Source organism: Gadus chalcogrammus, chromosome 10 (genome assembly GCF_026213295.1).
Source record: "Gadus chalcogrammus isolate NIFS_2021 chromosome 10, NIFS_Gcha_1.0, whole genome shotgun sequence".
In the NCBI taxonomy this organism is placed as follows: Eukaryota; Metazoa; Chordata; class Actinopteri; order Gadiformes; family Gadidae; genus Gadus; species Gadus chalcogrammus.
The window spans coordinates 12538322-12552260 of NC_079421.1; the positions used below are offsets into that span (position 1 = coordinate 12538322).

Below are 13939 nucleotides of genomic sequence, written 5' to 3' on the forward strand. Positions count from 1 at the left end.
AACAAATGGTTGAAACAAAACTATGTACACGCCAGTGCACTTCTGATTTATTTAAAGGCTTTACTAGAATTTATTCATCCCCACCTCATCCGCAGACCTCTCCGTGGAAGATTAAATTGCTTTACACAGGCTGGAAGAATAATTTTCAGACAAATAAGTTAGCGAGCTTCTTGACTTATTTATAAGGCAAAAGCATTGTAAATCTTTCTCAATTGTCTCCTAATATCGATTCCACGTGCAAGTATTTTTGTGACAAAGTATTATAGTTTATACAACTGTGTACTGACTTATCCAGGTATATTAAGAGAATATCTTAATAACTGTGAAATGTCAAACTGAATTTGAAATAAGATCTAACCAGGTATAAAGGTCTGTGCACATTATTATTGCAAAATCACGTCTAAATTAAACAAGGAAACTCTGCGATTGCACTCCCTTAGAAAAATATTAGGAGATAAATATCTTGAAAACCCACAGCACAATTTCTTATTGCAAAAGCAATAATATTTCTAATATGGTTTCATGATCTCAATAAAGAAGTGTATATTGTATTTCCTAAGAGGACAGCTCTGATTCCACATGGTTTCTGTTTCTGAGCATTAAGTCCTTTGTGATTTCCCTTCAGACATGGAGTCAGTACGGTTGCATGTACGGGCTTGTATGAGCCAGACATACCATTAACCTTCCACCCCCACATATGTTCACCAAATGATCATTAATTACACGTGTGTGCGTGAGTGCAAGTGCAGCCGTGTCCTTTGTGTGTGTCTCCATAACACCCTGTGGAGGACTGGGCAACAATGCAGTCCTATTGCCCTTAGCAAAGTGTAATAGGCAGCAGCCTCCCCTGGGAGCCAGATCAGCAGAAAGGGACTTTCTTTTTTATTGTCGGTATTGCCGGGAGCTGGAATTGTGCAATCCAATCCTGGCTAGGCAGGATGAAAGCCAATAGTTGGCCAGACGTCGGTAGCTCCTTGGTTATGGATTTCTTTAGACTTTGCCTCAAATTCTTTTGTTGTGCACTTTGACATCCTGCTGAGCAGTGCTGGCCAGCCCCTTTCATCCCGTTTATCACGCACTGTTACGTTATAAACCACGCTGTTTAGTGCCAGCCTACCTTTAAGACACCTAAAGTGTTGAATAGTTGAAAGACGGCTCAGTTCCGTTGGGATCCGTGTGATTGGAGTGGGGTCAGCATAGCAACGACTTTTCAATGGATTTTCCGGAGGGCTCGCGGGTCAAGGGAGAGTCTGTAATTGGAGGTGGTTCCTTGAAATGCCCGTTGGCGCATGACATCCAATGTTTAACCCCTGGTTTACCGTGTCCTTGAGGTATCTGAAGTAAGAGCGAGTAATCACAATCCAGCCAAGGGTTGCTGGTTCTATCCTTGGCTCAAGGAGCCCTGACAAGCTGGTTGTTGCTAAAGCGTGGTTGACACCAGTGTACAGAATTGTATGGGAATGTGAAAGTATTCACGGTGACGCTCTTCCAGTGACAACCATTGTTGTCAAACGCCTTAAAGAAATTCAATTTTTTTTGGACCAAAAGTATGGGAAGCAAAACAAAAAGTTTGCGAAGTCGATCCGGCTGTGACCTTTTTGCCGTGACCTTTCGCACAGCCCGTCACAGATGTGTATGGTGCGGACGGAGATTATCGCCGTGACGACAAGTTGAGTGAATCCAAATGGATTTCCTGCCAAATGAGCCGCAGCTAAGAGTGAATCCCCCTATTGATTAAATGCCAAATGCAATGAAGATTAATTACTCTCGCAATGACGTGGCACTCCCCCCCCTGTGCCCCCCCTGTCCCCCCCCTCCCTCGCTCTCCCTTATCTCTCGTTATCCCCCCAATCCCCTCTAGACCTCCGTCCCCTCCGTGGCACCCCTCTCTCACCCCCTCTCAACCCTCTCCCTCACCCTCTATTCTTCACTTTCATACTTTTGCTGCCCCCTCCATTCATTGAATGTTTTTATCGGGAGAATAAGAGGTCACGGTCCCAGTCCGAGGAAGCAAGAGGTCACCCTCCTGGGGGGAAGTTATTGGAGGGGGAGCTGGATGAGGCTTGAGGTCATGAGGTACGGTTGCACAAACAGCGTTGATTAAAAGCGAGATGGTTATTGGAGTGGGTAGGTGCACAATGTTTACACTGGGGGATTTTATCTCCAGTTCTTTTCCCCAGCTCTTTTCATACGCCCTTCAAGACCAATATTCCAATGTCCTGTCCCAGCTTCCTCCCTTTTAGCCCATACTCGAAGAGGCTTCTTGGCCTCATTCCCCAAAGACGTTCCCCAAAGAAGAGTCTCCCCTAATAGATTGGTCCCCTCATCCTCACCTCCCTCTGGCCCTTAGCTACAACGTTTCTTAAAGAAATGACTGCAGCTCGATTATGCAAACCACCACTATTTTTCGTCATGGGTTTTTCTGGGTCTTCGGGAACTGCCATGGGTGATTAAATACTCCCTATAAATGGATTAGGATCCAACAAATAGATTAGGACCATTTGTTTGTTGAGATTAGGACCAAGTATGTGGACAATTAGGTGTAGAGCTTTGATTTAGGGGTCTGTTCCCAGCATGCTAGGAATGTATGAACCCCACTCGCAGTACTGGTTTGACACTCTGGATAAAAGCATTTACCAAATGGTATATATTTGATCAAAGTAATGTACTGCTGGGTTTTAGTCTCTGCCTCTATGCATTCATTAGCAATACGTCACTGTGTCACTCGTTTAACGTCTGATACATAGCGAGGGCCCTCAAAGCTCAGCTCTTACTGGCTGCGTCAGACCTGTCAGACGCAGCTCCGGTCCGACGCTGGTGAATCATTCATGTTCTGCATTCAGTCCCCTGTCCCTGGTACATCTTGTATTTTATAAGTAGACCTCTGAGCAATTCTCACACAGCACATTTTAAATCATGTTTAGCTCCTAGCGCTTAGCCGCTAACAGCTAGCACCTAGCCTCTAGAGTGAGTTAAGGCTTCTGTGAGCGCAAAAACATAGACTCCTCATGCCTTGCCCCTACTGATATCTCACCCGCCGGGTGTGTGTGTCTATGTGGTTGTGTGTGTGTGCGTGCGCGCGCGTGTGTGTTTATGTGCGTGTGTGTGTGCGTGCGCGTGTATGTGGTTGTGTGTGTGTTTGTGTTTGCCTGCCTGTGTATGTGAGTATGTGCGTGTGTGTGTGAGAGTACCTGGTGTGTGTGTGTGTGTGTGTGTGTGTGTGTGTGTGTGTGCGTGTGTGTGTGTGTATGTGTGTGTGTTTATGTGCGTGCGTGTGTGTGTGTTTATGTGCGTGCTTGTGTACGTGAGTGTGTGCGTGAGAGTACCTGGACTAGCTGTGGCCTCACCCCTGTGTGTCCCCCCCCCCCCCCCCCGGGCAGGGTGACAGTAAGCGCATGGAGGACGTGGGCTCCTACCTGTTGCTGCCCTCCACACGCTCCCAGCAGGGGGACCCCCACAAGGCGGGGGGCCTGGGCCGCAGCTCCAGCAACCTGTCGGGCGGCGGGGGGGGGGGCTTGTCGGTCAGCTCCAGGGACAGCTTCGCCATCTCTACCCTGGTCTGCTCCACCAAACTCACCCAGAACGGTAAGGCCTTGTGGGGGGGTGGGTGGGGGTGTGTGTCTCTGTGTGTGTGTGTGTGGGTTGGTGGGGGTATGTTTGTGTGTTTTTCTTTGTTTGTGTTGTGTGTTTGGTTGGCAACATGTTTTTCTGTGTGTGTGTGTGGGGGGGGGGGGTGTGTGTATCTGTGTGTCTGCATGTGTGGGTTGGTGGGGGTTTGTTTGTGTTTGTGTGGTTATTTTTTATGTTTGTGTTGTTGGTTGTGTTTTTGGTTGGCAACATGTTTTTCTGTGTGTGTGTGTGTGTGTGTGTGTGTGTGTGTGTGTGTGTGTGTGGGGGGGGGGGATGTGTGTCTCTGTGTGTGTGTGCGTCTGTGGGTTGGTGGGGGTATGTTTGTGTTTGTGTGTTTTTTTTATGTTTGTGTTGTTGACTGTGTGTTTGGTTGGTTGGCAACATGTTTTTCTGTGTGTGTGTGTGGGGGGATGTGTGTGTGTGGGTTGGAGGGTGTGTGTGTGTGTGTGTGTGTGTGTGTGTGTGTGGGTGTGGTTCAGGCTGTGCGGGCATTTCTGACTGCTAAGTATGCTAAAATATCAATAAAGAACCCCAAAGAACTCCTAAGCTGTATCAATTCCATGGTAGATCGATGTGGTGCCCGGGGCTATCCACATTGTTCCAAAGCCTCCATTTCTAGACTGCAACCTGTACTCTGACCAAGTCCCCAGCACTGTGGCGTGCTTGTTTCTCAGGCCAGCTTTAAGAGTCCCTTGGCAGTCAGTAATTGCTCCACCCCAATTCTGTAGTGGGGCGGGTTAAATATAAAGGGAACTCCAATGTAGCTCTAGGGAATTGATCGGTGATCAAATCCAGCTGTACGTTTGGATCTCCCTGTGCTTTTTTTCTAAAGTAAAAGCATCATTGGGATTTGTAAATTAATTGAGAGTGTCATGATTTTCCTCCTGCATCTCACACTCAAAGGTAGCCATGCATCACATACACACACACACACACACACACACACACACACACACACACACACACACACACACACACACACACACACACACACACACACACACACACACACACACACACACACACACACACACACACACACAGGCGTGCAATGAGAGAACAGACAAGGAGAACACTCTGAGACAGATGCTGTAGCATCTGTTACTGAGGAAACCAGTCCATCACTATAATGAATATTCTCCTTCAGTATAAATCACCTATGCGGTTACATCACACGCACACTGACAAACACACACACACACACACTGACAGAACCCCATATTTCATGTGATGCCTGAGCGGTGGTCCGGGGGTCAACCAGCAGATGTGCTGCATGGCTCGCTGAAGGACAAGCTGCTGGCCGGCGAGGGGGGAGAGAGAGTCGGCTGGCCAGCAGAACAGCGGCCTGGCTGTTGCTCCTCTGTCAAACAGCGGTGGAACTAATGGCAGGGACATGGGGGGGGGGGAGACGGACGATTTAGACGGGGCACAGCCAGGTTGGGCCCGGCTGCATATCAGCTGTGCTTTAGTTTCAGTGGTTCATGTTTTATTTAGTCATTCAGATAAAGAATCTGTGTTTATTATGTCGATTATGTTATAATGACGCATTTGGCTCAGAGCGTAATCATCGCTTTCCGGGCTGGAGGACTATATTAAGCATCTGCTGAATGACTACGAATCGTGTCAGCATGAATTAATTGATGCAAAAATGTCAGTACTTCCAACGCTTTACTTTATTGCATTCAAATAGACAAATGTGAGGGAAGATCAACACTCCAACACATTGACCCTGCCAGTATATGAATAGGCGACCATGTTTGGACTTGGACCTTCGAAGCCGTGGACTTGGACCTGTGTTGTGTTTCACTTCCTGTGTGTTTGACGAGCGCAACCTTGGATGTCTTTAAGTGGGCCTGCTGGGGCTGTTGAAGTGGAGGACTCGACCGGAACTTCTCAGGGAAAACCTGGAGAAGCTCAAACTCATTGATGGAGAGGAGGTGGTCAAGGTCAGCCTGCACACCCTGACGCGCACACATATGCATTCACTATGAGGGTTATCCCTATATGGGCGGTTCATTTGAATATATTTCCATATTTATTTTAACTTGTGTGTGTCTGTGTGTGTGTGTGTGTGTGTGTGTGTGTGTGTGTGTGTGTGTGTGTGTGTGCGCGTATATCTGTGTGTGTTTCTGTGAATGTTTGAGTGTGCGTGTATGTCTGCAAATCTGTGTGTATCTGTGTGTGTGTCTGCAAACGTGTGTGTGTGTGTGTTTGTGTGTGTCTGCGAATGTGTGTGGTCGTGCGTGTGCACGTGCAGTTCCTGCAGGACACCCTGGACGCCTTGTTTAACATAATGATGGAGCACTCGCAGACTGACGACTACGACTTCCTCGTCTTCGACGCCCTGGTGAGTTTGCGTGTTGCGCGCGCGTGTGTGTGTGTGTCTGCGTCGTCTCTGCGGTGGGTATCCCTGTCAGGGCTTCTTGTCAGAGTGTCTCTGCATGGGGCCTGTCTGCCATCTTCCCATCCGTTCCCACATCAGTCCTCCTTAACACGGGTAAACATGTCTATCCATCTCGCCTCCCAGATGACTCCCTCAGACGATGGCGTTGCCTCATGCCACTCCGACATTCACCCCACACCGCTGTCTGTCTGTCTGTCACTCTCTATGTATCTCACCCACCTCATCCTACCCCACCCCTCTCTAATTCCACCGCTCGCTGTCGCTCTCTCTCTCCCCCTCTCATCATGCCTCTAACTCTCTCTATCCCTCCGTCTCTCAGATTTACATCATAGGTCTGATTGCCGACAGGAAGTTCCAGCATTTCAACACGGTGTTGGAGGCCTACATCAAGCAGCACTTCAGCGCCACACTGGCCTACAAGTAAGCCGCTGCTATGTTGTTGGCTATGTGGTGAGGAGAACGTCTGAAGGAAACCAAATTAGAGCACAGCTCCTATTGATGCACCCGTCTCAAACGCCTATATGAACCTTCAGTGGTTTAAGTCGACCTGTACCTCAGAAACACAGTCGATCGGACGGTGTGTACATTGTGCGACCATCAAAAGATAAAATGCATGAAAGCCCATGAAAGTGCAAGAAATTAGAGTAGGGTGAGGTGCACCATGGGAGGTCGGATCGGATTGGCACCCCACATCCTTATATGATTAACCCTCTAATGTCGAGCACCAAGAACGACGTCTGCAAGGTTAAACAGACAGCTGAGTTCTGACGAGTCAAGACCCAAACCTCACTACGATAGTTACGTATGTAACTACGGTTCTATGAATCCTGGATGACCGCCAGAGGCGGTGCTTTAAGCACTGGATTTATCCGTCTCGCGCATGCGCAGTTCGAGTACCTAATGTCAACAAAGTCACCTGTGACCCCTGATGAGCTCCGGACAGCCTATATCTTCCGGTGACATCAGAGGATCTGTTCCTGCAGAATCTTCTCGCGAGTACACAAGGATTCTGAGTGACAGAGTGCTCTGGCGGTCATCCAGGATTCATAGAACCGTAGTTACATACGTAACTATCGTTCTATTTCATCCTTACTGACTGCCAGAGGCGGTGCTTTAAGCACTGGATGGCTCCTACCAACAAGGTCACGAGGAACTCCAACACCTACCTCATTGAGAGGGAACGGCAGAGTCGGGCAACAGGACCACGGCCAACGGATGGGGAGTGGCAACGTTCACCCGGTAGAACCTGGAGAAGGTACATGGTGATGTCCATGATGCTGCATCACAGATGTCTTCCAGGGGCACGCCCCGCAGGGCAGCCCATGACGTTGAGACAGCCCTGGTAGAGTGGCACCTGACCCCGGATGGCAGGGGGTGACCACCTCCTTCATAGGCATGGGTGATGACGTCCACAACCCAATGAGACAACCGCTGCTTGGAGAGAGCACAGCCCCTCCTAGGACCACCATAGCAGAGGAAGAGCTGGTCCGAGCGTCTAATGCCTGCGGTCGCAGCTACGTACGCTCTCAGAGCTCGCACAGGACACAGCAGTTTGAACCTGTCCTCCCCTTCCGAGGCGACAAATTGTGCCAGGCGGACAGGTCGGTTGAGGTTCAATGATGACAGAACCTTCGGGAGGAAAGCTGGATTCGGCCACAGGGTAACCCCTGAGCCATCCGAGTTCCACCTCAGACATGAGTCACTCACGGACAGAGCATGAAGCTCCCCGACGCGCTTCGCTGACGCGATGGCGAGGAGAAAGGCAGTCTTAGTGGAGACCCACTTCAGCTCCACCTGAGCCAGGGGTTCAAAAGGAGGCAAGCATAAGGCATTGAGCACCAGGTGCAGATCCCATGCTGGGGCACGCTGTGCTCGTGGGGGTCGTAACCGCAACGCCCCCTTCAAAAAAAGGGACACCAATCTGTGGCCCCCCACTGTGTCATTGTCTACCCGAGCATGTCTCGAGGAGATGGCTGCCACGTATACCCTCAGAGTAGCTGGGGCCCGGCCGCCATCCAGGAGTGACTGGAGGAACTCCAAAATCATTGGAACTGAACAATGCACAGGGTCCTCAGCCCTGTCTGAACACCATGCCGTAAATAGCTGCCACCTATTCTCATACTGCGCCCGGGTAGAAGGCGCCCTGGCGTTCAGTATGGTATTGCAGACACCGTCTGAGCACTCCGTCAGCAGCGGGTTGGGCCCTGCAACTGCCAGACCCATAGCTGTAGGCAACGAGGGTCGGGATGCCAGATCTTGCCCTGTAACTGTGACAGGAGATCCTTTCTGTCGGGAAGGCGCTGTGGTGAACTGCTGCAGAGCCTGCGCAGCAGTGGAAACCATGTTCTCCCTGGCCAGAAGGGGGCTACCAACAGCAGTCTGTGACCCTGCTGGAGGACCCTCTGTAGCGTCGGAAAAATCAGAGGGATTGGTGGAAAGGCATAGAGGGGACCCTCTGGCCAATCGTGGGCGAGAGCATCCTGACCCAGAGGGCTGCTCTCCTCTGTCCAGGAGAACCACAGGGGGCAATGGGTCGACTCCTTTGTGGCAAAGAGATCCACCTCTGCCCTGCCGAAGACGTCCCAGATGTTGAGGATAACCTCCGGATGAAGCCGCCACTCCCCCGGCGGCGGCTTGCAACGGGAGAGTGAGTCTGCAGCCTGATTCTGTACCCCAGGCAGATACATTGCTCTCAGGCTGGCCAGGCGTGGTGCTGCCCACAACAGGAGGTCCCGGGATGCCTGCAACAGCCGTGAAGACCTGGTGCCTCCCTGGTGGTTTATGTGAGAGACGGCCGAGACATTGTCCGACCGCACGAGCACATGCCGGCCGCCCAGGAAGGGAAGAAATGACTGCAGTGCGCTGTGCACAGCCCGCAGCTCCAGAACATTGATATGCTCTGAGCGGAACTGAACGGGCCACAGCCCCTGAGCTGTCCGGTTCTGCCACACAGCACCCCACCCCGAGAGGGAGGCATCTGTTGTGACGGTTTCCCGACGGGATGCAATGGAACCCATGGGCATGCCCTGGAGAAGAAACGATCTTTCCCTCCACGGAGCCAGAGCAAGTAGGCAGCAGCGTGACACCTTGAGTCCCCTGTGCCGATGCCACCTGACATCCAGATGAAAGCTGTGCAGCCACCTCTGGAGGGGGCGTAGCGACAGCAGTCCTAGAGGAACCACTGTAGCGGCAGCCGTCAGTTTCCCTAAGAGGCGCAAAAACTCCACATAGCGCAACAGCCTGCCTTCCCGAAACAGGAGAAGGAGGCGGAGGATGCCGTCCACCCGCTGTGGCGACGGACTGGCCTTCATGGCGACTGCGTCGAGAGACACACCGAGAAAGACTATGCTCTGCGATGGCACCAGGCAACTCTTCATGAGATTCACCCGGAGACCCAGACGGGCCACATGGGAGAGAAGAAGTGTCGTGTCCAGGGCCACCTGAGACTGGGATGGTGCACAGATGAGCCAGTCGTCCAGATATGGCAGAATCTTCATGCCCCGTGACTGTAGGGGTGAGAGGGCTGCTGCCACACACCTGGTGAACACCCGTGGGGAAAGGGAGAGGCCAAACGGGAGCACCCTGAACTGAAAACGACGCCCCCGGAAAGCAAACCGCAGAAACTGTCTGTGGTGCGGTGCTATGGGAACGTGAAAGTAGGCATCCTTCAGGTCTACTAATGTAAACCACTCCCCCCTGGCAACAGTACGCAGAACCTCTGCGGTGCTCAGCATGTGGAACCTCAGGATCTTCAGGAACCTGTTTAGGCCCCTCAAGTCGAGGATAGGACGCAGTCCGCCGTCTTTCTTTGCTACCAGAAAATAAGTCGAGTAGAACCCCCCGGGTTGCAACCGGGGATCTACTGGCTCGATGGCACCCTTGTCCAGGAGGGCGGAAAGCTCCTGGGCGAGGGCTTGGGCTTTGGCCGGGTCGTGTATGATGGTCATCTTGACCCGGCCATAGGCGGAACTGAAGTTTGTACCCATGGGTCAAGGTGGAAAGCACCCACGGGTCCCTGGTGGAAGCAGCCCAATAGCTGAGTTGCTGCTGGGAAAAACATCCGACGACCGGCCCCTGACCCTCAGCGCCGGGTCCCCCGACCTCTAAAGGTCCTGGGGGAACGACGGGCAGCATATGGGACCTGAGGCTGCCCCGAGGGCAGCCGCTCAGGGGCCCGAAAGGCCTGTGCCTGCTGCTGAGCAGGCTGTGGACGTGGGCGCTGAGACCTAAGGTAGCCACTGGGGTGAGCCTGTGGGTGATAGCTACGCTGTGGGGCAGCTGAAGAACCTCTAGGCCTGCTAGGAGGAGGCACACTCCTCTGAAGCACAGATAGATGCTCGCGAGTCTTCCTGGCCTGGACTGTTCGCTCAAGCGCCTCTAGAGCTGCAGAGCCAAACAGCTCCCCAGGTTCAACTGGAACACTGCGGAGGGTTCTCCTGCACGCCTCAGTAAGAGGAGACTGTGCCAACCAAACCTGGCGGCGAGCCTGGACGAGAGTGGACATCACCCGCCCCAACTCTCTGGACATCAGTGCGAACGCCTGCAAAGAAGCGTCACTGAAATCGTGGGCCGGAGCACCCACTGCAACCTCCTGCAGGGATGCTGACAGAGCGAGCATCAGGTGGGACATAGAATTGCCTATGCGTCCCATGCGTGCCGCTGCGTCATAGGCTTTGGAGAGCAAGTCATCCGTAACCCGACACTGGGGACGAGGACACCTCGCATCCGGTCTTAGAGCCTCATCAGGTGAGACAATTAGAGCGGCTATGGTTGGCTCAACTGCTGGCATGCGGTCCAAGCCGAACTTGGGTGCATCCTGCATGGCTGCCAGTGACCGACCGTCGGATGTTGCATGAGAGTGGGCTCTAGGATCCCTCCAGCATGCATGCAATTCCCTCAGATACTCCTCCGATGGAGGCACGGTAAAGCTGGCGGGGGCTGGGCCACGCCTGAAGAAAGCACTGGCCGGAGCCGGCTGCGCTTGTGGCACGTCTAGCTGCAGACTGGCCAGGGCCATACGAATGATGGCTCCCATTGAGTTGTCCTCAGAAGCACTAGTAGAGCTGTGGGTCGAAGGACGGGAGCACGCTGCAGAGGCACGGGAGGCTGCGTCCTGTAGGACCCCATCCGGCTCGTATTCAGCAAACTCGGCAGCCGACGCTGCCAGAGAAAGCACATCTTCCTCCGGCTCCAAGGTGGCTGCCGGAGGAGCAAGAGCACCTGGCCCCCCTGCACCAGTCCCAGCCTGAAAGGCTAGGAAGAGGCACTTTATGCTTTCGAGCTCTGCCGTCAATTGGCCTACCTTGGAGGCAAGCCCGGACTCCCTAACCTTCTTCCTAGAAGTGGGGCCTGCGGTCACCGCAGCCCGACGTTTGGAGCGACCATCCTGGGCTGGATTACGTCGCTGGGCTGGGGGCAACAGTTCGGGGGACGAAACGAGGCCCAACCGTTGTTCCACCTCAGCTAATCTAGCAACTCTAACTGCCCGAGGCATAAAAGTGCAGTTCATGCAGGGGTCATCTGAAAGACCCTCCTTCAGATGCCCGAGGCCAAGGCATGAGGGACACAAATCATGGCCATCCTCAATCTGCAGAGGAGCCATGCAGGCCGAGCATGAGTGGTCGCCAACCATGTTGACAACCAGAAAAAATAACACTGTATAAAGCAAGAAAAACAATAGACACTGGGAGAGGGGGCGAAAACACAGCCTTCACCAATGGATATACAAACAGAAAAAAGACCCAGACAAGTTAGCCTCAGCGGGAACGCTGCTACCAACTACAGTCACACCTCTGCTGGGAGCGGGAGCGAGAGCACTGCCTTCACCAGTTGAGGGTAGCGGTCAGAACGAAACGTAGATAATAATAAGTGCAGTATAAATGCCGGGAGAGGGAGCGAAAGCACAGCCTTCACCGACAAATATTGGCGGGATAACAGCCCAGACAGTTAGCCTCAGCGGGAGCACTGCTACTAACTACAAGGCTAAATATAACTATAAATGCTGGGAGCGGGAGCGAAAACACTGCCTTCACCAGTTACACAAAGCGGGCACAACCGAGTTGGCACCGAGGTTAAATGTACCTAAGCCGGGAGTGGGAGCGCACACACTGCCGTCACCAATAGCAACGATACACAACTTGAAAATTAAGTGATAAAGCGCAATACAAACGCCGGGAGAAATTAAATGATAAGCGCAGTACAAACGCCGGGAGAGGGAGCGGGTACACTGCCTTCACCGAAACACGAAATTATAACAAAGTAAGCTTATCCAGCCGAGGGAGATGCGTTCCACGCAATCCGAACCTCTCGGCGGGTCCGTTGCGGCCTTTGGAGGGTGAGCAGCTCACGGCTCCGACAATATGTCGCAAGGCCACCAGCAACGAACGATCGATGATAATAATATCCAATTAGCTTTAAGCTAGCAAGGTGATACGATACCTGCGAAGCGAGAAGATGAAAAGGAACAGATCCTCTGATGTCACCGGAAGATATAGGCTGTCCGGAGCTCATCAGGGGTCACAGGTGACTTTGTTGACATTAGGTACTCGAACTGCGCATGCGCGAGACGGATAAATCCAGTGCTTAAAGCACCGCCTCTGGCGGTCAGTAAGGATGAAATAGAACTGATGCTTCCATGCACAGTGCCTTGATTCCTTCTAAATAACTCCTGTTTAGAGTGCAGGTTGTAGGTTAAAGTCACCTTGAAATGAGAACAAGTGAAAACTAATTTTTATTCTTTATCCAAATATAGTTGGAAACTACTCTTACCCCGAACCTGAACAATACTCGTAACTCATCTACATATCCTTTTATTTTTTTGAAAAGGGTGCCGTTTAACTTTCAGACATTAATCTGATATGACAGATGACATCATCTCCCTTCCCCAAATGTCCCGATTCGTCAAATCATAAACGATCAAACTATATTCCTCAGATGTTTTGTGTCTTCAGTGCAAATCACAGATTTTATTAAAAATATGCTTGCAACAAAAGTGCGCTGAACATTTACTGTTGCCTCTAAACATGGAGGGTGGTGCTGTGTGTTCCCCCGGCTGCTGTGTGTGTGCTGTGGTCCGGGCCAAAGCACCAGGATTTAAAGCTACACTCCTAATCTGGGAAGCACACGGCCCTGTTGAATCATTACCCTCTGAGAGGTTCTGGCAAGGAGTGACAGGCAAACTGCAGCTACTGCAGGGTTTACCACCTTGGCGTGCGTGTGTGTCTGTTTGGTTGTGTAAGGTAGTTAGTTTGTATATGTGTGTTTGTGTGTTGTTTCTGTTAGTTTGTGTGTTTGTCTGTACTTGTGTTTGTGTGTGTGTCAGTTGGTGTGTTTGTGTGCTTGTTCGTTTTTGTGTTTGTGTGTGTATGCACGTGTCTTCGTGTGTTTTTGTTTGTTTTATGTGTGTACGTGTGCACGTCTTTGAGGATGGATTGGTCTGTGTGTGTGTGTGTGTGTGTGTGTGAGCTGGGTTTTTTTTTGGCTAGTGGAGCACTGGAGAGGGATAAGGTATTGTAATACGTTTGTGTAGTTGTATTTCTGTCTTTGTGTGCATCTGCGTTTGAGAATGGGTTAGTGTGTGTGAGTGTGTGTGTGTGTGAGGTTGGACTGGTGGAGCCTTTGCCTGAGTGGGATTAGGTGTGCAATGTAATGTGCAATGTGTGCACCGTGAACGGTGTTTATGAAACACCAGTTTCCAGAACAATCACTCCCACACATCCTGTCCTCATCCCAACATGCCTGTGTTTTCCCCGTAACTCTCTCTGTAATTGCATTCTTAACAACACACTTGGTTGGCTGTCGTACAAGGCGCTGTTTTTTCAGTCACCAGAAGGAAACACATGGGAACAGCATCCTGGTGCACATGCTTTTAACTCTGTGTGTATCTGTCTGTGGGACTGTTTATTC

At 51.5% G+C, this 13939-nt stretch overlaps 1 protein-coding gene across 3 annotated transcripts in view; it reads left to right on the plus strand.

The window, feature by feature from the left end:
- Window positions 1–13939, plus strand: part of LOC130390881 (dedicator of cytokinesis protein 2-like) — a 148406-nt gene that overhangs the window by 28474 nt on the left and 105993 nt on the right. For all 3 annotated transcript variants that reach the window (XM_056601049.1, XM_056601051.1, XM_056601050.1), the window contains 4 exons: window positions 3381–3585; window positions 5479–5576; window positions 5888–5977; window positions 6354–6454. In XM_056601049.1, coding sequence (XP_056457024.1) covers window positions 3381–3585; window positions 5479–5576; window positions 5888–5977; window positions 6354–6454 — 494 coding nt within the window. The remainder of the gene's footprint in view (window positions 1–3380; window positions 3586–5478; window positions 5577–5887; window positions 5978–6353; window positions 6455–13939) is intronic.